Source organism: Culex quinquefasciatus, chromosome 3 (assembly GCF_015732765.1).
Source record: "Culex quinquefasciatus strain JHB chromosome 3, VPISU_Cqui_1.0_pri_paternal, whole genome shotgun sequence".
NCBI lineage: Eukaryota > Metazoa > Arthropoda > Insecta > Diptera > Culicidae > Culex > Culex quinquefasciatus.
This window is the reverse complement of record NC_051863.1, coordinates 178,036,960-178,064,331: the sequence shown is the minus strand read 5'-3', so window position 1 is coordinate 178,064,331 and position 27,372 is coordinate 178,036,960. Positions and strand designations below refer to the sequence as shown.

At 36.6% G+C, this 27,372-nt stretch overlaps 5 protein-coding genes across 9 annotated transcripts in view; 3 read left to right on the top strand and 2 right to left on the bottom strand.

Moving 5' to 3' along the window:
* The window catches only part of LOC119768748 (keratin, type I cytoskeletal 9-like), an 81,875-nt gene extending 79,733 nt beyond the window's left edge, over positions 1-2,142 (bottom strand). For 2 of the 3 annotated variants that reach the window (XM_038259706.1, XM_038259708.1), the window contains exon 1: positions 1,593-2,142. The gene's annotated coding sequence lies outside the window, so the exon portion shown is untranslated. Of the gene's footprint in view, positions 1-1,588 lie in introns of all 3 variants that reach the window. The other variant, XM_038259707.1, reaches the window with a different exon arrangement.
* A 3,760-nt stretch (positions 2,143-5,902) lies between these two features.
* LOC6050298 (chymotrypsin-elastase inhibitor ixodidin) lies at positions 5,903-6,265 on the top strand. Its single transcript, XM_001866899.2, has 2 exons — positions 5,903-5,985; positions 6,054-6,265. Exons 1-2 carry the CDS (start codon positions 5,919-5,921, stop codon positions 6,263-6,265), a joined length of 279 nt encoding a protein of 92 aa, XP_001866934.2. The 5' UTR covers positions 5,903-5,918.
* Positions 6,266-8,110: 1,845 nt separating this feature from the next.
* On the top strand, positions 8,111-9,166 carry LOC6050301 (dnaJ homolog subfamily B member 13). The gene is made up of 2 exons (XM_001866898.2): positions 8,111-8,201; positions 8,257-9,166. Exons 1-2 carry the CDS (start codon positions 8,134-8,136, stop codon positions 9,164-9,166), a joined length of 978 nt encoding a protein of 325 aa, XP_001866933.2. The 5' UTR covers positions 8,111-8,133.
* Positions 9,155-27,372, bottom strand: LOC6050303 (ADP-ribose glycohydrolase OARD1). Its single transcript, XM_001866896.2, has 3 exons — positions 27,214-27,372; positions 9,481-9,798; positions 9,155-9,406 (listed from the first exon to the last, which is right to left on the bottom strand). The coding sequence occupies exons 1-3, from the start codon at positions 27,286-27,288 to the stop codon at positions 9,254-9,256; spliced, it is 546 nt and encodes a 181-aa protein (XP_001866931.2). The 5' UTR covers positions 27,289-27,372; the 3' UTR covers positions 9,155-9,253.
* On the top strand, positions 15,112-27,078 carry LOC6050300 (uncharacterized oxidoreductase YjmC). 3 transcript variants are annotated; one of them, XM_038259710.1, is made up of 5 exons: positions 15,112-15,129; positions 20,206-20,491; positions 25,783-26,181; positions 26,245-26,816; positions 26,895-27,078. In XM_038259710.1, the coding sequence occupies exons 1-5, from the start codon at positions 15,127-15,129 to the stop codon at positions 27,051-27,053; spliced, it is 1,419 nt and encodes a 472-aa protein (XP_038115638.1). In that variant the 5' UTR covers positions 15,112-15,126; the 3' UTR covers positions 27,054-27,078. The 3 variants fall into 3 exon arrangements, with proteins under 3 accessions (XP_038115638.1, XP_038115637.1, XP_001866932.2); XM_038259709.1 differs by having other exon boundaries at positions 15,117-15,152; XM_001866897.2 differs by lacking the exon at positions 15,112-15,129 and adding an exon at positions 15,494-15,637.

Here is a 27,372-nt window from a genome sequence, read left to right as displayed (position 1 = left end):
CCGGTACAACTATCGAACCGGTTGGATGAACCGGTTCAGCTGAATCGGTTCAATTTTGCTACAGAATGACTTTTCAGGCAATTTGAAAGAGTTAGATATGTCGCATTCTACATTTTGTGCCAGAAATGTTCAACCGGTACAACTATTGAACCGGTTGGATGAACCGGTTCAGCTGAATCGGTTCAATTTTGTTACAAAGTGACTTTTCAGGCAATTTGAAAGAGTTAGACATGTCACATGCTACATTTTGTGCCAGAAATGTTCAACCGGTACAACTATCGAACCGGTTGGATGAACCGGTTCAGCTGAATCGGTTCAATTTTGCTACATAATGACTTTTCAGGCAATTTGAAAGAGTTAGATATGTCGCATGCTACATTTTGTGCCAGAAATGTTCAACCGGTACAACTATCGAACCGGTTGGATGAACCGGTTCAGCTGAATCGGTTCAATTTTGCTACAGAATGACTTTTCAGGCAATTTGAAAGAGTTAGACATGTCGCATGATACATTTTGTGCCAGAAATGTTCAACCGGTACAACTATTGAACCGGTTGGGTGAACCGGTTCAGCTGAATCGGTTCAATTTTGTTGCAGAATGACTATTCATGAAATTTGGAGAAGTTAGATATGTCGCATGATTATGTTTCTAATGAAAAGTCATGTTTTTATTCTCTTACTGATATTAGTACATAGAACAATAAATGTTTACTTAACTTTTTTAGTAAAACTTTATGGAAAACGTAGTCTTTTTATATTTTTAACATAAAGTTCATGTGAAGACCTTTCCAAAGCACTATAAAACTTTGAGTTTTGGTCATGTTTTGCATAAGATATAAATTTTACAAATTTACTGTAACGCATTTTGCTCGGATATTTTTTCGTTAACTCGGGGGAGGGCCCCCCGAGCCCCGCCCAAAAATCCACTAATTTGCATATTTTTTCCTTAAAGTAGACATTCTGACGATTCCAAAACACTATAAAACATTGAAGTTTGGTGCTATTTTGCATATTTCCCAAGCCTGCGAAAATTTACTGTAACGCATTTTGCAGGCTTCGGGTTGTACAGGGAAATTTTTTTCTTCGAGTCTTGACTGTTAAAAAAACTCTAATGTTTGGCCCAATATAACACATAAGTCAATTGTGAAAATTGAATGTTTAGCTAAACAAAATGACACTTGATTTAGACTAAAGTTAGGAGTATTGTGAAAAATATTACTTTTGAAAAAATCTTGTAAATTTTTATAAAAGAATATCGAAAGACATTTGAGAATTGCTTTAATTCCTATGTTCGCATAAATGTCTCATATGCAAAAACAGCAAGCAAAGAACATGTGCTATGTGCTCAATTTTTGTGAAAAAACTGGATTCCCTCGTTTTTTTTTGGAACTAAGTTCTGTAAAATTTTAGTTTTTTTTAAACAAACTGCATTAATTAAAAAGTGATAAAAATGCATATGAGAAATTTATGCGAACAGGAGCAGTATATACTTTGAAGATCTCAACTTTATCACACACATAGAAGTAACCTAAAAGGAGATCGCTGTTTTTTTGCGAATTGGTTTGAAATCCCACACGTTGAATAAATACCTACAATCAAAGTTTCGAAAACCGATCGATTTCAAAACCGCTTTTCCGCTAGAACTCCTTCCTCGATCCAGACACGATAAGACTGATAACAAAGCTTTCCTTTGATCGCCCAAAACAGGGTTCGCACCGCACTTTTAGAACCCACGAAAGCACTTCGACCTTTTTTTTCCTGTCAGGACTCTGGCCTGGCCTGGCCGTCCTATATACAGCCGCAATCCGCTATGTAACGGCACATGGGCGCAGTACGCACTCACACACAAACACTCCCGCCCCTAAAAGTGGGCATCACCACCACCCACTGACGATAACCCACAACAACACATGGGCAAGTTGGCGCCCAACGTCGCCGCCATCACCACCACCCCACAGCTGATAACGTCGGATGCTGTAGACGACCAGAGGACCACCACCATGGCGGCGGAGGACATCCTCCGTCTCTCTCTCTCTCTCTCTCTGACTCACACTCTCCCCTGTTCCGTACTATCACACAAAAGCGCGCGCCCGGACAGCAACTCTGGAGGATTGCCGAAAACCGAACCGACCGGGACGAAGGACCAACACGAACTGTGCGTGGCTCTGGTCCGCTTAGCCGGGGAAAGCCACCATTGCTTGGAAAATGGTCATCGGGAAAACTTTGGAACTCGGCGCTCTCGTGGTGGTGAGCGGTGAGAGTGATGAGTTGCTTTGAGAGGTGAGTGACTTGACTGGAATAAGGATGTGATAAGGAAGTTGGAAGCATTGAGCGCGCAAAGTTTGAGAGAAAACACGTGGATGGAAATATGAATCGTTTGTCGCCAATAAGCTATTTGAACATTTTTATGGCAAAATAATCTTACAATTGAAGCTAATAGCAAAAAATTGAGATAAAAGCAAGGCAGTAAAGGTCCAATAAAAAAAGTTTTTAAATATCCTTGTCATTAGTCTTAAACGCCCTAGAAAGCAAAAAAATAGAATTTTGGTTATTGAACTTTCAAAAAACCTCAGATAAAAAAAAACAATTTTTGGAGCAAGTTGGTTAAAATTGTGTGAGAACTTTCTCTATGAACAAAGCGACCATTTTGTATCATTGTTTTGTCGATGCAAATCTCTGCACAATTTTGATAGCTTTCTTCAATTTTGCCATCAAAATTCTGAAGTAAAACATTCCCATTCAGTACATTTCAAATTTTAGGATTAATTTTATGTTTTTTTTAATATTTTTTACACCAAAGATTTTTTTTTTTCGCTAATACTTCTATTTGTCATCGAACATCAGTCCTGAGAATAAATCATCTGAATAAATACAATGACCAATCATTTTCATCAATAAGGGATCATCCACAAACCACCCTCGTGGACAATTGTCCATACAAAAAAAAAATTTTTTGTATGGAGCGTGGACAATCGCCAGAATGATGAATTTTCAAGCAAAATTTTACCACTAAAAATGTATTTTCAAAAATACATATTTTTTGCTTTGCCAGTTTTGCATACTCTGCTACTGTTCCTAAAAAAACTTCAAAGAAAAAGGCGGCCAAAATTGCTGCTTGATGCTTTCTTCGGACTGGCTGCGCTTGTGTTCGATTAGATTAGATTAGATTAAAGAAAAAGGCGGCCAAAATTGATTGAAATTTAAATGTGAGCAATTCTCTACCAAAACCGGAAATGGATTTTATTTGTATTTTTTGATTTGGCTCAAACTTTGTGGGGGCCTTCCCTATGACCAAATAAGCTGTTTTGCGTCATTGGTTCACCCATACAAGTCTCCATACAATTTTGGCTGCTGTCCATACAAAAATGGTATGTAAATATTCAAACAGCTGTAACTTTTGAGTAAATTTTCTGATCAATTTCGTGTCTTCGGCAAAGTTGTAGGTATTGTTGAGGACTTTTGAGAAAAAAATAGGTACACGGAAAAAAAATTGCAGATTTTTAATCAACTTTTTTTTCACTAAAACTCAATTTCCCAAAATACGTATTTTTTTGAATTTCGAGATTTTTTGATATGTTTTAAGGGACAAAAATCCGCAACTTTTGAGCCATAGAGAAACATGGTCAAAAAATCTGACACCGAGTTATGATTTTTTGAAAAAATAGTGATGTTTGGAAAAAATCGAAGTTTCATGCAAAAACAAGTTTGACATTATTTTTTAATGCAATTTGCAATCGAAAAATACTTTACAGATTTTTTGATAAAAAGCTCCGTTTTCAAGATATAGCCACCGGAAAATTGATTTTAGCGAAATATTTGCAGTTTTTCAATTTTTAAAAATAGTGACCATGAGTGACCATTTCTAAAAATATTTTTTTTGAAAAGTTCAGAAAATTTGCTATAAAATTGTCAAAGAGACATTGAAGATTGGACCTCTGGTTGCTGAAATACAGCGGCTTAAAGAAAAAAAAAACAGGAAAAATGAAGTTTTTTAAGTTTCACCCATACCACTCACCATTTTCTAATGTCGATGTCTCAGCAACTAATGGTCCGATTTTCAATGTTAAAATATGAAACATTCGTAAAATTTTCCGATCTTTTCGAAAAAAATATTTTGAATTTTTTAAAATCAAGACTAACATTTCAAAAGGGCCAAACATAGAATATTACGCCCTTTTGAAATGTTAGTCTTGATTTAAAAATTTTCAAAATATTTTTTTCGAAAAGATCGGAAAATTTCACGAATGTTTCATATTTTAACATTGAAAATCGGACCATTAGTTGCTGAGATATCGTCATTAGAAAATGGTGGGTTGTTTTGGTGAGATTTAGAAAACTTCAATTTTCGTGTTTCTTTTTCTTAAAGCGGCTCTATCTCAGCAACCCGATGTCCAATCTTCAATGTCTCTTAGACAATTTTATAGCAAATTTTCTGAACTTTTCAAAAAAAAAAAAATTAGAAATGGTCACTCATGGTCACTATTTTTAAAAATTGAAAAACTGCAAATATTTCGCAAAAATCAATTTTCCGGTGGCTATATCTTGAAAACGGAGCTTTTTATCAAAAAATCTGTAAAGTACTTTTCGATTGCAAATTCAATTTTGCATTAAAAAATAATGTCAAACTTGTTTTTTCATGAAACTTTGATTTTTTTAAAACATCACTATTTTTTCAAAAAATCATAACTCGGCGTCAGATTTTTTTACCATGTTTCTCTATGGCTCAAAAGTTGCGGATTTTTGTCCCCTAAAACATATCAAAAAATCTCGAAATTCAAAAAAATACGTATTTTGGGAAATTGAGTTTTAGTGAAAAAAAGTTGATTAAAAATCTGCAATTTTTTTCCTTGTACCTATTTTTTTCTCAAAAGTCCTCAACAATACCTACAACTTTGCCGAAGACACCAAATTGATCAGAAAATTTACTCAATACATTGAGATATTTAATTAAAAGTTTTTTTTGGTTTTTTAAAAGTTTTCGATGTTTAGTTTTTTTTACTGAAATTTTTTTTCGCTAAAATGCTGAGGTGTAAAAAGAGGTTTGCAAATGCCTTAACAATCAAACCTTCGGACACCTAGTTTCGAGTAGGAATCTCGCAATCGAGAACGCCAAGGCAACGCTGTAGAGCGAATAATTTGATTTTTTTAGGTGTAACAGAAAAAATAGCTAAGTATACGTTTCTTGATCATCACTACCCTGAGGGCTAGAAATATTACTTCATGGATGGCGCCATGGCGCCTAAGCAGTTTTCAAAAGCACAGAACAAAAGGTCAAACACATCGCAAAACAGATAAACACACGTTCCAACTCCATACAATAAGTTATGTTATTTATCTGAGTTGTAAACAAACTTGTTTCCATGCAATTAGATTGAACCAGCTGCAAGTATAAGTAAATCACAACCGAAACTTGATAGTTGATAGTTTTAGACGAAACGCGCTGGTTCAAATGAAACTGTTGATCTTGACCATCACGATTTACTTTGGCGCATTCTTCCTCCAGAATGTCCAAAGTGAACGAGGTAAAGTCCCAAATGAAATATTCTGCATTAATTTGACTAAAATTTCTTTCTATCACACACAAGTGTTCAAATCTAGACCATCTTCACACCGGTTTTCAAAATGTGGCTGGGATGACCCGTATCGTCTTCGTGAAACGAACACCGAACCGTCTGGCGCAGACAACGTCGTCAGCGAAACCAACAAGTTCGTTGAATCCGTTGCATTGCATCGTACATTCCTTATTCCTTTTGAGCTAAGTCCAAATAAAGTCACGTCCTTAAGATCATTCCATTGCACTGCACAATCGCACGGGTAGTCACGTACTGTCTAGCTGTGCTTTCTTATCGTTTAACAAAGTTTATATAAAACTCGTTCATATCCATGTTAACTGAATGAATTCATAACTAACTATCCACCATGAAGATCATCCTTTTGTCCGCACTCATCGCCATCTGTTTCTACACCTGTGCAGCGCAAACTGGTGGTAATTTTGATCCTTTAACCTTTCTCCCGATATTTCGCTAACCGACAGCCCTTCCAATGATCTGCCAGCACCGATAAAATGTGGCCCGAACGAAACCTTCGACAAGTGCGGACCAAGCTGCCCGGAGACGTGCGAATCGAAGCTGTATCCACCACCACCTTGCGTACAGCAGTGTCGCCGGGGATGCTTCTGCAATCTGGGATACGTCCGAAACACTGCGGGCGAGTGTGTCCCGACGGGCGAGTGTTGGCCGAAACCGATGACCACGGGAAAGAATTGAGAGGCTGAGGAATTGGTGGGAACTGAGACTGCTGAGCCATGAGAAGATTTTTAATAAATGCTTGAACTGATTGTTTGTTTTTGGTTTATTTATGTTGAAAATAAAAACGCATGAAAGTCGGATTTTGACCTATCACATGCACTAGTTCTGCAATGATATTTCCAAAACAGTTGGTTCAACATACTGCGAATCAAAACAATACCGTCTACAATAACAAATGCTTAACTTTCCAAAATTGGCGCGCCCTTTTCTCTTAGCCGAGTTTTGCAACGACTTACAAACAATATTTTTTCCATTTTTTTTTCTTTTTCTTTTACTCTGCGCTGCAGTTTTGCTATTTTGTTTTGAATAGTTTCCAAAAAGTCATTTAAGTTTTGTTATCGATTTTCAAAACTTAAGAGCGAGTTTTTCACCAATGTGTAACAGGTCGTATCGAGGTGCTCCGATTTGGATGAAACTTTCAGCGTTTGTTTGTTTATACATGAGATGAACTCATGCCAAATATGAGCCCTCTACGACAAAGGGAAGTGGGGTAAAACGGGCATTGAAGTTTGAGGTCCAAAAAACCTAAAAAATCTTAAAATTGCTCGCATTTCCGTAAAACTTCATCAATTCCAATTCTCTTTGATGCATTCGAAAGATCTTTTGAAGCACTTCAAAATGTGCCATAGACATCTAGGATTGGTTCGACTTTTTCTCTTAGCTTTTGCAAATTACTGTCAAAAATGGATTTTTTTAAAACCTTAATATCTTTTTGCAACAGCCTCCAACACCCATACTCCCATAGGTCAAAAGATAGTTAATAACATGGACTATAAGCCTACGGTGTTAACTTTTTGGCCAATCGCAGTTTTTCTCATAGTTTTTCGATTTTTCTAGAACAAACATTTTACAACGTTAGTTTTTGCCCTGTAGGCCGTAGCGCCATAGCGGCACTTTTTGGTCTCAATTTTGTCATATTCGGAATTCTCGGACAATTTCACGTAAGTTAAAAGTATTGGAGTTGTAAATTTGATTGGAAAAATTGCCATTTAGAATGAATTAAAATATTTTTTAACAATTTGTTGGATTAGGGGTAAAACAGGTTTTCGCCTACTTGATACAGCATTTGACGTATTGATCATAGGGTAAATAAGATCTATTTCTTTTTCCAAAAATGTTTTATTTAATTATTTTTTAAATCAAATTTACAACTCCAATACTACTACTTACGTGAAATTGTCCGAGGATTCCGAATATGACAAAATTGAGACCAAAAAGTGCCGCTATGGCGCTACGGCCTACAGGGCAAAAACTAACGTTGTAAAATGTTTGTTCTAGAAAAATCGAAAAACTATGAGAAAAACTGCGATTGGCCAAATAGTTAACACCGTAGGCTTATAGTCCATGTTATTACCTATCTTTTGACCTATGGGAGTATGGGTGTTGGAGGCTGTTGCAAAAAGATATTAAGGTTTTAAAAAAATCCATTTTTGACAGTAATTTGCAAAAGCTAAGAGAAAAAGTCGAACCAATCTTGGATGTCTATGGCACATTTTGAAGTGCTTCAAAAGACCTTTCGAATGCATCAAAGAGAGTTGGAATTGATGAAGTTTTACGGAAATGCGAGCAATTTTAAGATTTTTTAGGTTTTTTGGACCTCAAACTTCAAAGCCCGTTTTACCCCACTTCCCTTTGTCGTAGAGGGCTCATATTTGGCATGAGTTCATCTCATGTATAAACAAACAAACACGGAAAGTTTCATCCAAATCGGAGCACCTCGATACGACCTCTAGAACAAACCGAGCAATATTTACAAATATTGCCTCTTAATTGCTAAATAAGTTCATCCTAGCAATCCGGTTTTACACCTTTCAACTAGCTTCAAGATGGGCTTTGATTACTACGCCATCCTGGATATTCCGAGAACCGCTTCTGAAGTGGACATTCGTTTGGCGTAAGAATCCATCTTCATCCAAATTCCTTATAAAATTAAAAAAATCCAATTTTAGCTATCGCAAGCTCGCCGTCCGTTGCCACCCCAAAAATGACTTCCACGATGTGCCCCAAATTCCGTTCCCTTCCATGTCCCTCGAGCACTACTGGGAACTGCTGAACGAGGCGTTCGACGTACTCAGTAATGCCCACCGGCGTCAAATCTACGACCTGTACGGTGAGGAGGGCCTCAAATCCGGAGTCGTTACCCCGGCAGGATTCGTCCCACCGTACAAGTTCTCCAACGATTGCATGAAGATCTACAAAGATTTTTTCGCAACCTACTCACCGTACGGGGACTTTATCGATGCCGTCACGCGGCCCCCTCCGCTGTGCGCTGATGACCCGACGGCGGTGCGCGTCAAAGGCCCGGACATTGTGCACCCCATCGAGCTGAGCCTGGAGGAGATCTTCCACGGGGCGATCAAGAAGATGCGAATCATCCGGGAGGAATTCGCCGACGAGGCGCAGGTTGAGATGGTGCTCGTAGAGGACACGATTCCCGTGCACGTCCCGCCGGGAGTTCCGTCCGGGACGAGTATTCGATTTCCGGAAGCTGGCAATCGCGGCCCCAAGATTATACCGTCGGATATTGTGTTTGTCGTGACGGAGAGCAATCATGACCGTTTTCGCCGGGATGGCGTTGATTTGCATGCGGTTCAGAACATTTCGCTGGAAAATGCGTTGATTGGGTTTTCACTCGAGATTGAAGGGATCGATGGGAGGCAGATCGTAACGCAAATAGTCGATATTGTTGACCCGCACTACGTGAAGATATTCGAGGGTGAAGGGCTTCCATTTCCTGAAGACACTACCCAACGTGGAGATCTGTTTGTAACATTTGAAGTTAGCTTTCCAAATTTCATTCCAAAGGAACTGAGGGAAAAGTTTCGGACCGTATTTCAAGAACTAAACTGCCCTGAATAAACATTTATTTGAGATTTCACAATTCAAAACCTTACCCTACTAAGGAACATGACCACTACCTGGTGTCGCCTAAACAAAACTCCCATTTTACTTCTTCGGAACGAAGTTATACACGACGACCTCGAAACCATCCCCTGTCCCGAAAGTTGTGTTCAATATGCCCTTTACCTTGGGCCACTCCAACCCATCGATGCCACAGCCAATCCGAGGAATCGCCAGCTTTTTAGCACCATGCTCCAGCTAAAACCAAATCCAAGTCCGTTAAAAAAGATTACCCCACCCCACCAAAACAAACCCCAAAACACACAGCTTACCATGTGCTTCCGCATGGCCTCCAGCGACCGCGTAAGATCGCCGTACGTGGGCTTGTCGTAGCTGCCCTCCTTCGTGATCAGATAGTACACGAACCGGCCGCCGTCTTTCAGCACGGCCACGCCACCGACACCCACGCTTTGGGCGCGCAGCTCGTCCACGCCCTTGAACAGCTGCTTGAAGCGGACGGCGATTCCGGCGCCCATCTTGAGGTCCGACGCGACGCAGTGGGCCAGCGAGTGGTCCTTCGGGGCGGCAAACAGGTCGCCGTCGAGCTCGCGGACGCAGTCGGACGACGCGGATGAGGACATGGTGGCGATCTGGGATGGGAGAAAAAAATGAAAGTTATTCAATTGAAAGAAAGAAGCTACTTGTTAAATAGAGTGAAATATTTTTAAACCGAATTCGATGGATTTTACCGAATTTTCAATTGCGGAATAAACGCTATACATTTCTTTAGTACTATACATTTCTTTAGTAAGATAGGCCAAAATTGGTAATGAAGTTTATTAAAGCTGATTTACACCCGTTTCCAGGTGAAAAAATGCATTGAAAAAAAAAACAGAAGGTTGACCGATTGGCAACGACTAATAAAAATTTACCGAATTTTGCTGATTCAGTTTAACGATTCGTTCAACTTTTGATAGTGACTGTGATTTGTTTTCGTGGTTCGATTATCGGAAGTTCTGAATTCTGAAATTTACAGGCCGTAGTCGATTATCCGAATGTTCACTAAAATTTCCCTCCGGATAATCGAATCACGATCACAAACATTATCCGATCTACTTATTTAAGATAATCGATTCTTCGGATAATCTAGGTCTCGGATAATCGAGTATGGGCTGTACATTCCATATTCAAACATCCGAAATCTTCGAAAAAAAATCACTTCAGATATTCGAATCAGGATTTTTTTTTCGTTGTCTTATTTTAGATCGTTGAATTCAAATATGACCCCAAACACGCTCTAAAGCTAATTGGAAATTTCAAATCCATGGTGGAGGCCAAAATAACGGTAAAGAAATATTAGGATAATGCATTTTGTAATGTAACAGGCAATCAAACACTCAAATTTGGCCGACATGGGGTCGCTAAACTCTAATTTAATGTTCAAAGTGAGAAAATAAAAATACATTTCAATTTCAATTTCGAAGACCAACTTTCTAAATTATGAAGCAAAAAATATAACATAATGCTTTATACATTATAACAGTCAGGGGCGCCGACTAGTCCAAAATGTTGGGGGGCATGGTTGTTTTCCGAAATCGATAGGTAAGAGTGGCGATTAGATGTTAAAGTTTCTTGTATATTACGAATTTTAATCATTTTATTACGATTTTTTTATCATCCGGAATCCATTTTTTTAGAAATAGATAATTTATTAAAACGTGATTAAGAATGTTAATTGGGGGGAATTTTTTATATGTTTGGAAGGAGAATTCCTTCTCATTGGGATATTCTCACTTATTTTCTAGAAGTGACAATCAATAATAAAAATAATCAGATGTTTAGAAATTTAACAATACAAATATTCTAAAAATAAAAACAAAAGTAAAAAGCTAAAATTTACATAAATTTTTAAATACAAATACACCGATTTAGAAAAAAATAACAGATACACAAAATTCAATATTCCAAAATAAAAAAAAATAGTTTAAAAGAATTTAAGAATTTAAGAATTTAAGAATTTAAGAATTTAAGAATTTAAGAATTTAAGAATTTAAGAATTTAAGAATTTAAGAATTTAAGAATTTAAGAATTTAAGAATTTAAGAATTTAAGAATTTAAGAATTTAAGAATTTAAGAATTTAAGAATTTAAGAATTTAAGAATTTAAGAATTTAAGAATTTAAGAATTTAAGAATTTAAGAATTTAAGAATTTAAGAATTTAAGAATTTAAGAATTTAAGAATTTAAGAATTTAAGAATTTAAGAATTTAAGAATTTAAGAATTTAAGAATTTAAGAATTTAAGAATTTAAGAATTTAAGAATTTAAGAATTTAAGAATTTAAGAATTTAAGAATTTAAGAATTTAAGAATTTAAGAATTTAAGAATTTAAGAATTTAAGAATTTAAGAATTTAAGAATTTAAGAATTTAAGAATTTAAGAATTTAAGAATTTAAGAATTTAAGAATTTAAGAATTTAAGAATTTAAGAATTTAAGAATTTAAGAATTTAAGAATTTAAGAATTTAAGAATTTAAGAATTTAAGAATTTAAGAATTTAAGAATTTAAGAATTTAAGAATTTAAGAATTTAAGAATTTAAGAATTTAAGAATTTAAGAATTTAAGAATTTAAGAATTTAAGAATTTAAGAATTTAAGAATTTAAGAATTTAAGAATTTAAGAATTTAAGAATTTAAGAATTTAAGAATTTAAGAATTTAAGAATTTAAGAATTTAAGAATTTAAGAATTTAAGAATTTAAGAATTTAAGAATTTAAGAATTTAAGAATTTAAGAATTTAAGAATTTAAGAATTTAAGAATTTAAGAATTTAAGAATTTAAGAATTTAAGAATTTAAGAATTTAAGAATTTAAGAATTTAAGAATTTAAGAATTTAAGAATTTAAGAATTTAAGAATTTAAGAATTTAAGAATTTAAGAATTTAAGAATTTAAGAATTTAAGAATTTAAGAATTTAAGAATTTAAGAATTTAAGAATTTAAGAATTTAAGAATTTAAGAATTTAAGAATTTAAGAATTTAAGAATTTAAGAATTTAAGAATTTAAGAATTTAAGAATTTAAGAATTTAAGAATTTAAGAATTTAAGAATTTAAGAATTTAAGAATTTAAGAATTTAAGAATTTAAGAATTTAAGAATTTAAGAATTTAAGAATTTAAGAATTTAAGAATTTAAGAATTTAAGAATTTAAGAATTTAAGAATTTAAGAATTTAAGAATTTAAGAATTTAAGAATTTAAGAATTTAAGAATTTAAGAATTTAAGAATTTAAGAATTTAAGAATTTAAGAATTTAAGAATTTAAGAATTTAAGAATTTAAGAATTTAAGAATTTAAGAATTTAAGAATTTAAGAATTTAAGAATTTAAGAATTTAAGAATTTAAGAATTTAAGAATTTAAGAATTTAAGAATTCGACCAAAAACGTTTTAAAATGGATTCCCAATACTCAATAGTGCTGATTTCCTGATTTTTTTTTATTTTTAGTATTATTCTCTACTCCCTGATTTTTCGGCATATTTTTTGAGGGTGCAGTTAAAATTTCTATAGCCTTTTTATTTTTTTAAATCGATCATAAATTGCAGAGGGCGATACACTTGTGTTTTTTAAGATTATGATGTTGAATCGAGTGTTGAATTGTCTCAGATTAGGTTTTATTTTTTGTGTTTCTCAGTAAAGCGGTGCGCTAGTTTTGAAAAATTTACTTTGTTCGAAACAATTATATTTTTCGGCTCAAATCGTTTCTAAAATTACCCAAAAAATTATCGAATGTATCAGCATTTTTGGTTTTGTTTTTGAAACAACTTGCACAGATAGAAATCTTATGAGCAAATCCGTAAAATCTATGTTGACGACATCTTTCAAATCATTTACCGATGTATCTGTGCTCTTGTACTAAGCTTACTGATTTTCCTAGAGAGCACAGTGGTATAGATAAAATGTTGTCGATTTAGAAAAAATGCATCTAAATCCAAAAAATTGTAAACGATTTTGTTCAAAATATTTCAGTGATTTCGAAAACAACAAATGTTTTTGAACTATTTTACGGATTCGCTTACAAGAATTCTATCCGTGTGTACAAACAATGTTCCATTTAAGTTTTAGATATTATTTTCAATTATTTCTGTGATTTTTTTATATTTGATATAAGAATATTTTTCTTCCAAAATTTCTGGGGGGGCACAATGTATGGGCTGCCCCCCCAGCCAAATTTTAAGGGGGGCAAAAAGTACCGTGCCCCCCCAGAGTCGGCGCCCCTGCCACCAGCGGCGGCTGCTTCTTCTCCCCGGCCGACTTGCCGGTTGCTGGTACCACGGGGATGGTTTTTTCTGCTGCTGGGTTCGCATTGTTGTTGTTGTTGTTGCTCTCCTCCGCTAGCGGGCTGAACTTGTTGTTGCTGAGCAGTTTCTCCACATCGCCGTCGTTGTCGCCATCGCCGACATTGATCTCCTCCTTAGCCTTCCTGCGGCGAACCTTGACCACGGAACGAAATTCGCCCCCATCCTCTCCTCCTCCTTCGGAGTCTTCCACCTCCATGCCCGTCGCCGCCTGCGTCTTGGGTTGAAACCCGTCCGGTTTCTCCCACACACTTTTCCTCAAGGCCGCGTTCCAGTAGAACGTCCTTCCATTCTCAGCCCTGTGCTCCGTCCACTCACTCTCCACCGTCGCGGCCGCCGCCATAACGTCGGCGAAAGTTGACAAAACACCGTCAAAAACGCGCTAAGCTAGCTCGAAAGACGACCAAACCCAACGAAAGTTGAACAGGGAATGAAAAAAAAAAAACAAGTTTTGCAACGAGTTCCATACAACATTTTTTGCAATTCCGAAATACATCCATTGAGTGAAATTTTGAGCCAAATTTTCATGTATTTTGTCAATAAACCGTTTTAATCAAAAAAATGTTGAAAAGTGTTACTTTTCGAAACAAGTGCTGAAAATTTCAGCTTTTCAGCACCCATTTCAGTGCTGAAAAGTAAAACTTTTCAGCATTTATTTTGAAAAGTGTTGCTATTCGATTCTGTTATTTTTGGTACAGAAAAGTAGGCTGTTTCGTCGTTTAAAAATGACAGGAAAAGTAAGTAGTTTCACGACGGAATTGCAAAAATTTAGTTTTTGAATTATATTTGAAAAAGTAGCTTCTCTTTGACAGTTTGTTCTAACGGGTGTCAACTTGTAAATTTACGATTTTTGAATGCAACTAAAAATTATAAACAACATTTTTCGGGCGTACTATTTAGCGTTTAACATTGAAAAAAAAAACAAATAGTTTCTAGAATATTCGAAAAAAAAAGATTTAGGGGAACTATGCCCTTTCTCAGCCTATTTCTATTATCGGCCTATCAGCACTTTGATCATGAATTACAGCTTTTATAAAGTGTTTTTGACAATTCTGAAGTAATAAATAGCTCAAATAAAAGTGAGCAAGCAACTCTCCATTGTTGATACATCTGAAAATGTTGATTTAATAGCGGAAAATGGCAAAAGTGATGAGAATTGGTCGAACGGCTTAGTGTGATTAAAATGGGTATATTTCCCCTATCTGAAGATTCTAAAATCTGTTAATGTTAAATACTTCTAAACAAAATCCAACTATCGCGTCTCGACTGTGCCTGCCCCCGACCACGCATTCGCACTCGCTGCTCCGAATCGGTCGCCCTCGTTCATTGATGGATAGCAGCGTCGCGACGCTCGCTTCGGCTACCGCCGCCTGCTTTATCCACGTTTATCTCGAGCGCGCGCGGTACTCACACACTCTCACCCAGTAAAGCCCGGGTATCGCGCTTGAACATGTGTTGCTTGCTTTATGACCGCGCTTGCATGTGTGTGCATCGGAATGATAACAAGAACGTAAACAAAGCTTTGTTTGTGGTGGTGTTCAACTTTGTTTCCCGTCGTTGACTTCTTACAGCCAACCTGTTGTTCTTGGAGGGCTTTCTCGCGAGTTTCGTCGATAAAAGTAACGAAAATGGTATGAAAAAGGAAACCGACCAAGTATGTATTTGGTATGAATAATAAATGTTTAATGTTTAATGCGTTCGTACAAGAACCTGTTCTACCTTACACGAAGCATAACCCTTGAGGGACCAACACTCATCGTGACCTGGTTTTCTGGGGCTGTATCGATTTTCTGAATTTACCGAGTTCTCGTGTTCCACCTTCCTATAGTGGCTGGTGCGTTCTCATTCGTTTGTTCGCCGAAGAATCCGATTGTTGGATATATTAATTCACGGTGTTGTCGTCGCGCGTTCATCGCAGGGCATTTATTTTTAGGCCAAAACGAACGCTTTTTTTTCTACTAAGTAAAACGAAGAAATTCTTCACACTGTCTGTGCAACGCCAGGCCAAAGTCAGTGAAGACGCGCTGATCCATTGGTCAACACTCACCGACTCAGAAGCCCTGTGATCTGCCGTTCGTTAGTTGGTGAATAGTGACAGTGGTGAGGATTGTGTAGTGGATTTTCGCAATAAATTATAAGGTATAGTAGCCGTGTATTAGTGGATGACTGAGTAGACGCAAAGTCGTCAGTGAACAAGAAACGCAAATCAAGCTAATTCAAGAACTGTGTAAATTACATAATGGGGAAATGCATTTGACAGAGTGCAACTACAAGTGCAGTTTGGAGTGCAGTGCGAAAAAGTACTCCTACGTACGTGTAGTGCTGTACTTTTCGTTGATAACTATTACTAATACTGTGTTGGTGCAAATATTAGTGCGGAAGGGAAACGACGCTAGATGGATGCAATTTTGCAATTCTGGATCGAATCTATTAAGCTGTCACTGACGTAATGTTCCGGAATTCCCTGTTTGTTTATAAACTGAAAGCTTCTAAACAAAATTTTAAGTTGAAATTATTGTGCAGGGTCTTTTTTTCAAAGTCTTGTTTTTTTCTGTAAAATACAAGAAGAATTCTAATATTTTTTTTCAAGAATAGGTCCTAAAAGCTATTGTCTTTCATATAGTTATAGGACCATTTAAAAAAATCTAGAAATATGCCTCAACTTACAAAAAAGATTCGTTTGGCAGAGCACCTAGTTTTGCCTTTATCACCTTACTGAGGAAAGGCTATAAAGTCACTCGAAAAATGAACTTCCTAATACAAGCTCCCAGACCCACCTTCACGTATACAATACATATCGACTTAGAATCAAAAACTGAACAAATGTCTGTGTGTGTGTTTGGATGTGGATGTGTGCACCCAACAATTCTCACTCAATTGTCTTTGGGGTCCCAAAAGTCCCTATTGAAAATTATGAAGTTTAGTAAGGTACTTCAAAAGTTCAAAAGAGCTCAAATCATCGAAGATCAGATCAAAAGTTATTAGCCTTTAAGTGTTATTTATACACTTTCTCGAGATCGGATCACAGTTAATTCGATAAAAGCAATATTATGATCGATAATGCAATCCATCGTTTGTTGGATAATCAAAAGATACTGTAAGATTGAAAATTAGCTAACCCTATCTTTAGTAGGTTTAACATATTTATTTTACCAAAAACAAAACTATGTTATTATGAGGAAGGCATCAACCACCCTACGGTGGATTAGGTAGTGTTTTTTTTAAATTAAAAAACGTTGCTTAATCCACCATTAGGTGGGTGGTGCCTTCCTTACATTCATAAAATTAATACACTACAGAGCCTCAAAAAAGAGTATAAATAAGACTTATTTTTATCAAAATATCTGAGATCCGGCCTAAAAAAGTGTATAAATAACACTTAAGTGGTTATAACTTTTAATAGGGTTGTCAGATCTTCAACGTTTTAGGCTCATCGGAAAGGTCTTTTGACAGGTCGCATGATGGATCCGGCAATGTTTTCATCAAAATATTTGAGATCCGGCCTCCAAAAAGTGCATAAATAACACTTAAGTGCTTATAACTTTTGATACGATTGTCAGATCTTCAACCTTTTGGGCTCGTTGGAAAGGTCTTTCAAATACCTTTTTAAAAATGTATAGCATGACGGGTTTTCTTACAAAAACCACCCTTTTTACAATCATCCGGACTTTATTCGAAATCGTTTTTTTAGCATAACTTTTGAAGTACTTTACTAAACTTCATAATATTAGCTAGGGTCTCGAAGGACCCCAAGACGGATCGAATGAGACCAAAACGGTTGAAATCGGTTCAGCCAATCCGGAGATAATCGTGTGCATATTTTTCGGTGCACGGACTCACATCCAGACACACGCACAGACATTTGTTCAGAATTTGATTCTGAGTCGATAGGTATACGTGAAGGTGAGTCTACGAGGTCGAATAAAGAAGTTCATTTTTCGAGTGATTTCATAGCCTTTCCTCATTGAGGTGAGGAAGGCAAAAAGTTAATTCGATTTTTTTTCGAGACAAATTTTAATTTAAGGGTTTTGTAAATTGAATTTATTTGAAAATTTAAAAAGACTTAATTATCCGCAGGAATCGAAAAAAAAAAAATACAGGATAATCGAATTACACCAAAAATGCTCTAAAGTGATTTGCAAATTTGTAAATCAAGATGGAGGCCCAATGATAAAATATTGAAAAAAAAAATGCAATTTTATGTTGCCTCAAACTTCTTCGATTTGCGTGACACATTGTCCTACACGGAGAAAAAAATCAAATCAAAATCAAATTATTCGCTCTACAGCATAGGGACGTGGCGTTACATCGTGCTGCCATCTGGTTTTTTTAAGTGCAAGAGAAGAAAAGTGCTGAGTCATCGTCTAAAAATAGACGGCGTCCTATCTCGTCCAGCAAAATGAAGTCGATAAAATAGTCGGTTTCGATGAGAAAAAGTGGAAAACGTGGTCTAAAAATAGTGACGCCATCCCCCTATTCCCTTGGTGTTCTCGATTGCGAGATTCCTACTCGAAACTAGGTGGCCGAAGACTTGATTGTTGAGGCAATTGTAAACCTCTTTTTACACCCAAGCTTCCATTCACCGCGGGATTCGAACTGACGACTTTTGGATTGTTAGTCCAACTGCCTACCAGGGACTCTACCGAGACAGGACCCAACACGGAGAAAAAATAGTTCCCAAAATCGTGAACAAGCGTTCATGAAAATGGGAACCATGAACAAAGTGTTCAAATCCCATGGTACGTTTTTTCTCCGTGTAAGGGGTTAATTTGATCCCTGATCACGAAACCGCGAGATTTTTCGTTATCTCGTGACGGAGTGGCGGTACAGTCCTTTGCATTTTTAAACATTCGAAAAATTACGTGTTGTTCAAAAACAGAATCAAAGAAGGAAGGTTTAAAACCTCCATCATTTTCTATTACTTTACTGTAAATAATATCATTCGAAAGAAAATTAAATATATTTTTTTTGAATTCGTGTATGCAGGGTTATTTTTTCCAGTTTACTTCAAATTTGTAAAGCAGACAGGTACAACAATTTTTATTTATAAAAATAAGTGGGTTTGCTTGCACCATCACAAGTTATCACGATTTTGCGGAAAAAGTTTGAAAAGATCGAAAAATGGATCGAGGATTCGTGATCAGGGACCAACATTACCTCTTAAGACAAAGTTTCACGCAAACCGAAGAGGGGTCTGAGCAGCTTTTTCTGATTTCGTGTGAGTTGGCAGAGAATGATTTAAATGAATCATTGCTTCAAATATTTCCTTCCAAAATGTTTATTTTGCGCAATTGTTTCTTTTATAAAGCAAAATAAAACAAAAAGTATATATTGTTTTTGATACCTTCAACAAAGCCAAGAGATCGAATAGAGAAAATCCGTTCTAGATTTAATTTTTGTATCAAAATTGCCACTGTGGTCATAGAGTACCTAAGTAGTAGGTAGGTTTCAACATTTGGATGAAAAAAGTCTTTTAAAATGCATTTTACAGGCGTACAGTTGCTTTCCAATCATTAGTTTTGAAAATATCGAGGTATTGACGGATTTTTTTTTCGCAAAAAAAAACTTTTTGTTGGACTGTACATTTGTATTTCATGAAAATTTAAAATGTTTTCAAAGGAGTTCAAACATGCTGAATATGATTATAAACGCGGGAAAATGCATTTTAACTGATTTCAGTTGATTAAACTTTAATTTTCATTAAAATTTTGAAGTTTTTCGAATAAATATTTTTTTGCCCCCTGATTATTCAGGCCAATTTTGAAGGGGGACATAAACTTTGAAAAATATTTGCAACGGCCTAAATTGGTTTTATCATAAATAAATTATTTAAAAGATTTTCCTTCCAAGAAAAAAAAGCACGTCTTTTTAATAGGAACAAAAAAATTACTAAAGTTTTTTTAAAAGTGTATTTTTTCCTGAATTTGCTGTAATATTTATTTGAAATCAATTAAAAAATTACAGTCAACATCTTTGTAAAATAAACTAGAATTTCTGGAACAAATTTCAGTTAAGTTTGTTTGATAAATGAAGAATAAATTTCGTGTAATTATTACTTTAAACTGAAATGAACTACACAACAGCACACCATAAAATCCCTGCAAAACTGACTTCTCAGTTCTTTAGAAAACTCTCGAGAAAAAAAAACAACGCACGCTTCCCCTTCTGTTTGCTTCTCTCAAACTCAACTGCGCTTTAGTTCGCCCCATTTTTTTTTTTTTTTTTGTTATGTTGCGACGCATAATTTCTTCCCCATTCATTTGGAAAATCACCTTCCAAAACAGTGAGCAATGTGACGACTGATGTAAAGACTGTTTGATTTTGTAAGGCATAATAACACTCCGAACGGAAACTGGCGCCATGAAAGTATAATTCACTGCACAAAAAAAAATCATGGTAATATTACATCTTTTATGTCATGTTATGTGTAATTTTACCAGTTTTCTGGTGTAATGTCACTTTTTCAGTCTGAATTGAGGTAAAGTTACATCATAAAAGAGGTAATATTCAACCTTCCAAAATTACAGCTTCCAAATTTACATTATTTTTTTCTGTGTGTTGGATATTTTGACACCAAAAAATGTTAATATTAATGTTATTACTACGATTCTTTTTTTTTTACTTTTTGCTTTAAATGTTTGTTTTTAATATTTTGGCATATTTTTTTCAATTATTTACACAATTCTTCATCTAATTCTTCCCCCCAGATCTCGATCTCAAGGACAACCGCCCGAAAACCGTTGAAACGCAACATTGAAAACATAATGCTCGCAGCATCGGCCGTTGTTCACCGGCACGTGGCGTCGTCATCGCTTCGGCGTGTATTGGTGGCCGTTTCCCCCCATGCCCCCTCAAAGCAACCCCAAGATTTCCAACGCCGCCATCGACACCATCATCACGATGCTGGCAGCAGCTGCAGCACAGTCGCGTTTGGTCCACGGTGGGGACAGGAAGCAAATCTCGTCGGAGCTGCCGGATTCTACAGCAGCAGTGGTAAGTTGGTGCGATTAACTAAAAGGTTGACGAGCACTGGAAGGCTAATTGTGTCGCGTTGAAGTTCAAGATAAGGTTGGAGTGTTTTATGGCGAAAAAAACAAGAAATAAAAATATAAATAAGCTCGCGACGATCTCGTGTGCAGCTGATACTTAAAGTTCGAACAAGTGTCTGACGAAAATGGATTCCAGCTTTAAACACATGTGCACAAGTGAACTAACGTGTGTAAACAAATGACTCCTATAGTACTGTAAGATCAATGAACGAACGACGAAACAGTCACCGGCAAGAATGTGCCAGTTCTAGCTTGATAGTAATTATATAAACGTGATTTGTGGACGTGAATGTCATACCCAGAAGGTGCTCTGTGATAAGTTCCGAATAAAATATATCGCTGGTGGACGGCAGCGATGGCTTCAGGTCATCCAGGACCTTGGCAATGCAACGTGCCAAGGTGAAAAAAGGCGCCAAAACTGCCAACGGAACAGTTGGCTATTAAATTGTGCGGAAATTTGAAAAGGCTCAATTTGATTGTTATTTCATGTAATTTGCTAGAGTTACTTTTTTGTATTGACGGCTACTATTGAATCAGTTTGATGAACTATCGTCACTTGCGTGCTATCTTGTGACACGTCCTATCTTTTTACAGCAACGCTTTTACAGCAAAGCTATTGTCTTTCATATATTTTGTGCGTGCGTGTTTATAAGGCTTTCAGTCAGAAATTTACTCACATATTCAAAGTACTACAGTCATCCCTCATATTCGGAACAGTTTACAGATCGGCCAATGTTCAACAAATCATATAAAATCGATAATTGAGCATAATGATTTGCTTTTACCTTCATGTGAAAGCTTTTCTTGCGATCTTTCGATTGTTGTATAGACCGGCTATACGTGTTTACGTTTTATATCAAGTTTGCAAAGAAAAACATTGACAATTGAAAACTGCAAATTCGGAACACTTTTTCCTTACGATGTAAACAATCTTTTTTTTCTCCCAGGATTACACATTTTTTTTTGAAAATAATGACTTTGCACTCTGAAACCAATAAAATGCATGCTTAGTAATGTTTTATGAATGGTCTGATAACTTTTTTGGGAAAATATCAGTTAAATTCAGGTGTTCCACAATTGTGGGAGACACAATAACATCCCACAATCATGGAACAGGCAATTTGGAGGCAGTGTTTTGGTGCTCTGGATAAAATAGTCTTGAAATGCAGTTTTTGTTTAAAAAGTATTACTTTTACTAGTGAAATAGCAAGAGGTCCTAAAAATAGCAGGGTCGGCAGAAAAATTGCATTTTACATTCTATTGACAAATTACCACAAAAGTGTTCCGAATTTGTGGGTGTTCCGAATATGTGGGATGACTGTATCTCGACTACCTTTTTTAGACTTACCGCTCGATATGTCAGGCAACATACTTCAGGGCTGTGACAGTTCGAGTTGTGATTAGAAGTTCGTAAATTTTGGGTTAAATTATCTCTTTTCACTGGGTCTAGTAAGCCTTATCGAGAAATTAAAAGTGAGATTGTGTGCGTGCAACATGGAGTTAAACTTTTCTTAGCGCCATTGTAATCTTCACAGCAACTTCACAGAAAGTTTAACTCCATGTTGCACACACTCTCATTTGTAATTTTTCGATAGGACCTTTTCAAAAAAAAAACTCAAGAAATGGTCATATCATCCGTCGTGATGGAAGCAGCACTTATTTACATTTTGAATACATTTTAGGAGCTTTGTGCAAAGTTCTTTGTCGTTTTGATGATGTGTAATAAAACCACCTGCATCTTTTTCTTGAAAACAAACTTTTCATTGTTTTTGAGTTTAGTTTTTTTTTTTTTGCTTAAATTCAGTAATATTTTACTGAGTGAAAACTCATCTACTTAAATTTCAGTAAACGATTCAATAATTTAGATTTTACTGAATTCTCAGTAAATTGATATAAGTCACTTTGACAGAAAGTTTACTGAAATTTCAGTACAAAGGTTGTCAAAACAACTGAAATTTCAGCAAAAGAAACGTTAAATTATTTTGCTGAAAATTTAGTAATTTTCTTGTGGCAGTTTGACAGATCATTTGCTGAAGATTCAGCTATCATTGCTGGTATTTCAGTTAACAAAATTTGATTTTGCTTTTTTATTGAAAAAACTGTTAATAATTCATAAATTTCATCAATCGTCCAAAACTAAAAAAAAAGATGGTAAGCATCGAAACATTTGTCATTAAGAGTTTTCTTACCTTTGTTTCTAAAGATCACAATACAATATTTAAAAAAAACAACTCACTTGAACGATGATTTTCTCTCGGCAGCATCCAAACACTAAGTCAGAAGTCGACGTCGTCGTGCTATCATGTCGCACCCGCCATTTTGACGTTCCGAGAAAAACGCGTTTTAATGTTTGACCTTGAATATACAAAAACGAGAGCACGCAATGTAAACAATAACAAACACGTTTTGTTTGGCTGACCATTCTGTGCATTGTCCCAAAGTTTGGTTGAAGTTGGTTGCTGGAGTCCCGAGTTATAATTACAAATGTTTACGGTAGTCTAGCTTGTACGTGCGACAAACGCATCCTGACTTTCCTGGCCTGAAATCCCTTTGGCCTTTTGTCGCACTTACATCAATTTTCATGGAGTGACAAGATAGCACGACAAGATTGAACCTATTTTCATATGTAAAGTGACAAAAATGCACGGAGTTTTTTCGGTTTTTGTTGAATATCTCAGGATTAAAATCGAATTTTGGGGATCTGTGACGGTCGAAAGGTGAGGCATTGTGAGCTGCACAATATGGCGTTCTTAACTCAATTTGGCCCAAAATGCACGTACGACAAGTTAGCACGATGGCGACGAAGTGACATTTCAGTTTGACAGATATGCAGTTACTGTTTTTTCAGTAATGTTTTTGTTTTTTACCGAATTTCAGCAAATGTGATGATTATTGAATCGCATTCATTTATTTATTTTACTGAAATGGCAACCAAAAATTTACTCTGTATCTGAAGGACGATGGACAATGTACAGTCATCCCACAAATTCGGAACACTTTTGTCGTAATTTGTCAATAGAATGCAAAATGCAACTTTTCTGCCGACCCTGCTATTTGTAGGGCCTTTATTTGGACACTCTCTAGCTATTTCACTAGTAAAAGAAATACTTTTTAAACAAACACTGCATTTCCAGACTATTTTATCCAGAGCACCAAAACACTGCCTCCAAATTGCCTGTTCCATAATTGTGGGATGTTATTGTGTCTCCCACAATTGTGGAACACCTGAATTTAACTGATATTTTCCCAAAAAAGTTATCAGACCGTTCATAAAACATTACTAAGCATGAGTTTATTGGTTTCAGAGTGCAAAGTCATTATTTTGTAAAAAATATATACTCCTGGAGAGAAAAAAAAAGTTTGTTTACATCGTAAGAAAAAAGTGTTCCGAATTTGTGGATTTCAAGGGTCAATATTTTCTTTGAAAACTAGATATAAAACGTAAAAATGTACAGCCGGTCTATACATCAATCGAAAGATCGCAAGAAAAGCTTTCACATGAAGGTAAAAGCAAATCATTATGTTCAATCATCGATTTTATATGATTTGTTGAACATTGGCCGATCTGTAAACTGTTCCGAGTATGAGGAATGACTGTAATGCATTTCTGAAATTGATAATTCGTTAATTGGGTACTAAAGCCCTATGTCAATTTTTATGTAAAACGGTAAAAAACACGATTAAAAACCATTTCTGATCACTTTTTTTCATTTTAACGCAAAAAAAAAAAATCGACAACACAACTTTTTTTCGATGGATCAACATGGTCCCCTTGGAACGAGCTGTCAAGTGGGAGCTTTTCTGTCAAGGTCGTACAAAGGGTCATTGTACTCTGAAAAATAAGATTTATCGCTGTAAACAATAATATCAGCAATCTAAGCTTCATTTTAGGACCCAATTGATCGATTAACCGTTTTGTTTACAAAAGGCGCTTAGGACATATTGCAAACTAATCCAAGAAATGGTGCCCAGAAAAAAAACGCTGTGAGAGATTTAAAATCGCCGGAGTTTTTACGACTTGATGTTTTGATGTTTTGTGAAAGTCAAGCTCATCGGCGTGACATGTTATCCATGTTACTTTGCCCTGTGTGCTTTTATGAAACTTGAATGAACCTTGCTGATTCGCCCAGGAGATTGTTGGGGAGACTGCCCCGAGTCCCAATTTTTTTTTTATTCTTCTTTCGGTCAAAAATGCTATTTTTCTCATTTTGAATTTATTATACCTTGTTAATCAGTTAAATCATCGAAAACAAATGTCAGAAATGTTACTAAAAGTTCTGCGTATTTTCACAAATTCTTTAGTTTTGAGATTTCTAAACATGTTTTTAACTTATGCATCATGGAAAGAACCATAATTGGCAGTCGGGTTTGATAGTATCTGATAAATATGCATTTTTCCTCAAATTCCTGTTTATGAAACTGATTTTAGGTTGTTTTGTTACATCATCATTTTTTTAATTATTTTCCAACACTTGAATTTGAATTTATTTACTTTATTTACTTTACATCGCCTAGAAGATTGATGATAAGAAGAGTTGTTTTATTATTTTTTATTTAATAGTAATTTACAAATTTTGAAAAACAATTAATTACTGGATCATTTAATTCATTTTCGTCACATAACAATTTACTCTTTTTGTGTGCGTAAAAATATCAAATTTTACTTCACCACGCACATCGTATGAAAGCAGTGTTTTTATTTTTGCGTTTTATTGATGTGAGATATTTTTGTCTACGGTTGATTCTTATATTTTCAAGTGGAAAATAAAGTTGAAGAGGCAACGAAAAAGAAAAAAAACAAAACTAGAACACTCGCCAAAGACAAAAGTCACCTTCACCCAATCAGCTGTTCAGTTCGGTTTCAGTAAAATTTGCTTTGCATTCGTTGAGATCGTATATTATCTCCTGCATCGACTGTAATCATGCTAGGTTAGCGTGCCTGCTTTTACGATGGTCTTCATAATCTATCAGACAACATACTAAAAATGACTAGGCAGATGGCCACTTAGCGACCCGGCGCGAAACCTGTCGAGACAAACAACACTTACTCTGATGTCCAAAATATTCCACTACCAGAATAACTCCCAAAATTTAGCGTGTCGCGCGATAAGCTATCAGTAACGCTCTTTCCAATCCAGAGCCCTCCACTATCTGTGAAGCCAAGTTGTGTTTGACCAACCGGTTATCACCGCCGTGACCAGAAGCTGACCAACCAAAAAAAAAACTGTTTCCCAGTCTTTTTGCAGCGTTCGAGTGCAACGGAACAGCGAAGAACCATGGCCGCCCTAGTGAAACCTCGTCTGGTCGCCGTTGAAGAGGCCCGCCGCTTCATGGTGGAATGCCTGGTCAAGTCGCACACGCCGCTGTCCCATGCCCAGCAGCAGGCTGACTTGCTGGTGGAGGCAGATTATCGGGGACATTTCAGCCACGGCATGAACCGGCTCGAGATGTACATCAACGATCTGCACAAGAACGCGTGCAACGGGGCGGCCGTGCCGACGATTCTCAATGAGACGCCGGCTACGGCGTGGGTCGACGGCAACAACGGGCTCGGAGCGGTCGTTGGAAATTTCTGCATGGATTTGGCCATCAAGAAGGCCAAGGAGGTGGGCGTCGGTTGGGTTTGTGCCAAGAGTGAGTATTTCTTTGAAACATTTGGAGCTATGATTTCTCTAAATTAAAGGTTTTTTTCAACAGGATCCAATCACTACGGCATTGCCGGACACTACACGCTTCACGCAATGAAGCAAGGTTGCATCGGAATGTCTATGACGAACACTTCGCCCCTGGCAAGTCCCACCCGGAGCAAGGACGCCGCCCTCGGAACGAACCCAATCTCGGTGGGAGCACCGGCCGAAAATGGCGACGGGTTTGTGCTGGACATGGCGACGACCGCCGTTGCCGTGGGAAAGATCGAAATTCAACGCCGAAAGGGCGAACCGGTTCCGCACGGTTGGGCCCAAGATCCGGAGGGACATCCGACGACGGACGCCAACGTGGCGTTCGACACGGGATGTCTGATGCCGCTGGGAGGGACGGAGCTGACTTCGGGGTACAAAGGTTACGGGTTAGCCGCGATGGTGGAAGTTTTCTGTGGAATTATGGCCGGTTCGAACTACTCGACGAAGGTGCGCAAGTGGACGCACGCAGGAGCTGACACGGAAGCCGACCTGGGTCAGTGCTTTGTGGCGATTAATCCGGCCTGTTTTGCACCCGGCTTCGAGGGACGTATGTCCGATTTGAACAGTATTCTGCGCAACATGCCAAGGGTGAGTTACTTTTTGTTCTGATAAATTCTTCAAGCTATTTTTTTTACTAAATATACTTTCAAATGTTGTACTCTACAGACGGACGAATCTAAACCGGTTCTAGTGGCCGGAGATCCGGAACGCATCCACATCAAAAAGGTGGACGAAGAGGGCGGATTGGGTTACCACGAGAATCAGATCAAGACCTGCACCCAGCTGTCGGAGCGGTTGGGCGTTAAACCCATTGCTTTTGTTTAAAACAAAATGGTTTTTCTAACAGAAATCCTATCGTGCATTTACTTATGTTTTTTTGGAGAAAATGTTTTTAATCAAATCTATTGAAAAATAATTGTATAAGAAACAATTGGCAGACATATCTTTCAAAAACAAAAATGAAATAAAATAAACACTTTCTTACCTTACTCAAAAATTCTGAAACGGCTAAATTTCTCAATAAAATCCACTGAACGGCACAAACTCGCACTGATAACATCCGAAAACTGTTGCAAAAACTCCAGTCACTTCAAAAAAAACACCGGCAAAATTACCCAACTTGACGTTTCTCATATAAACAAAA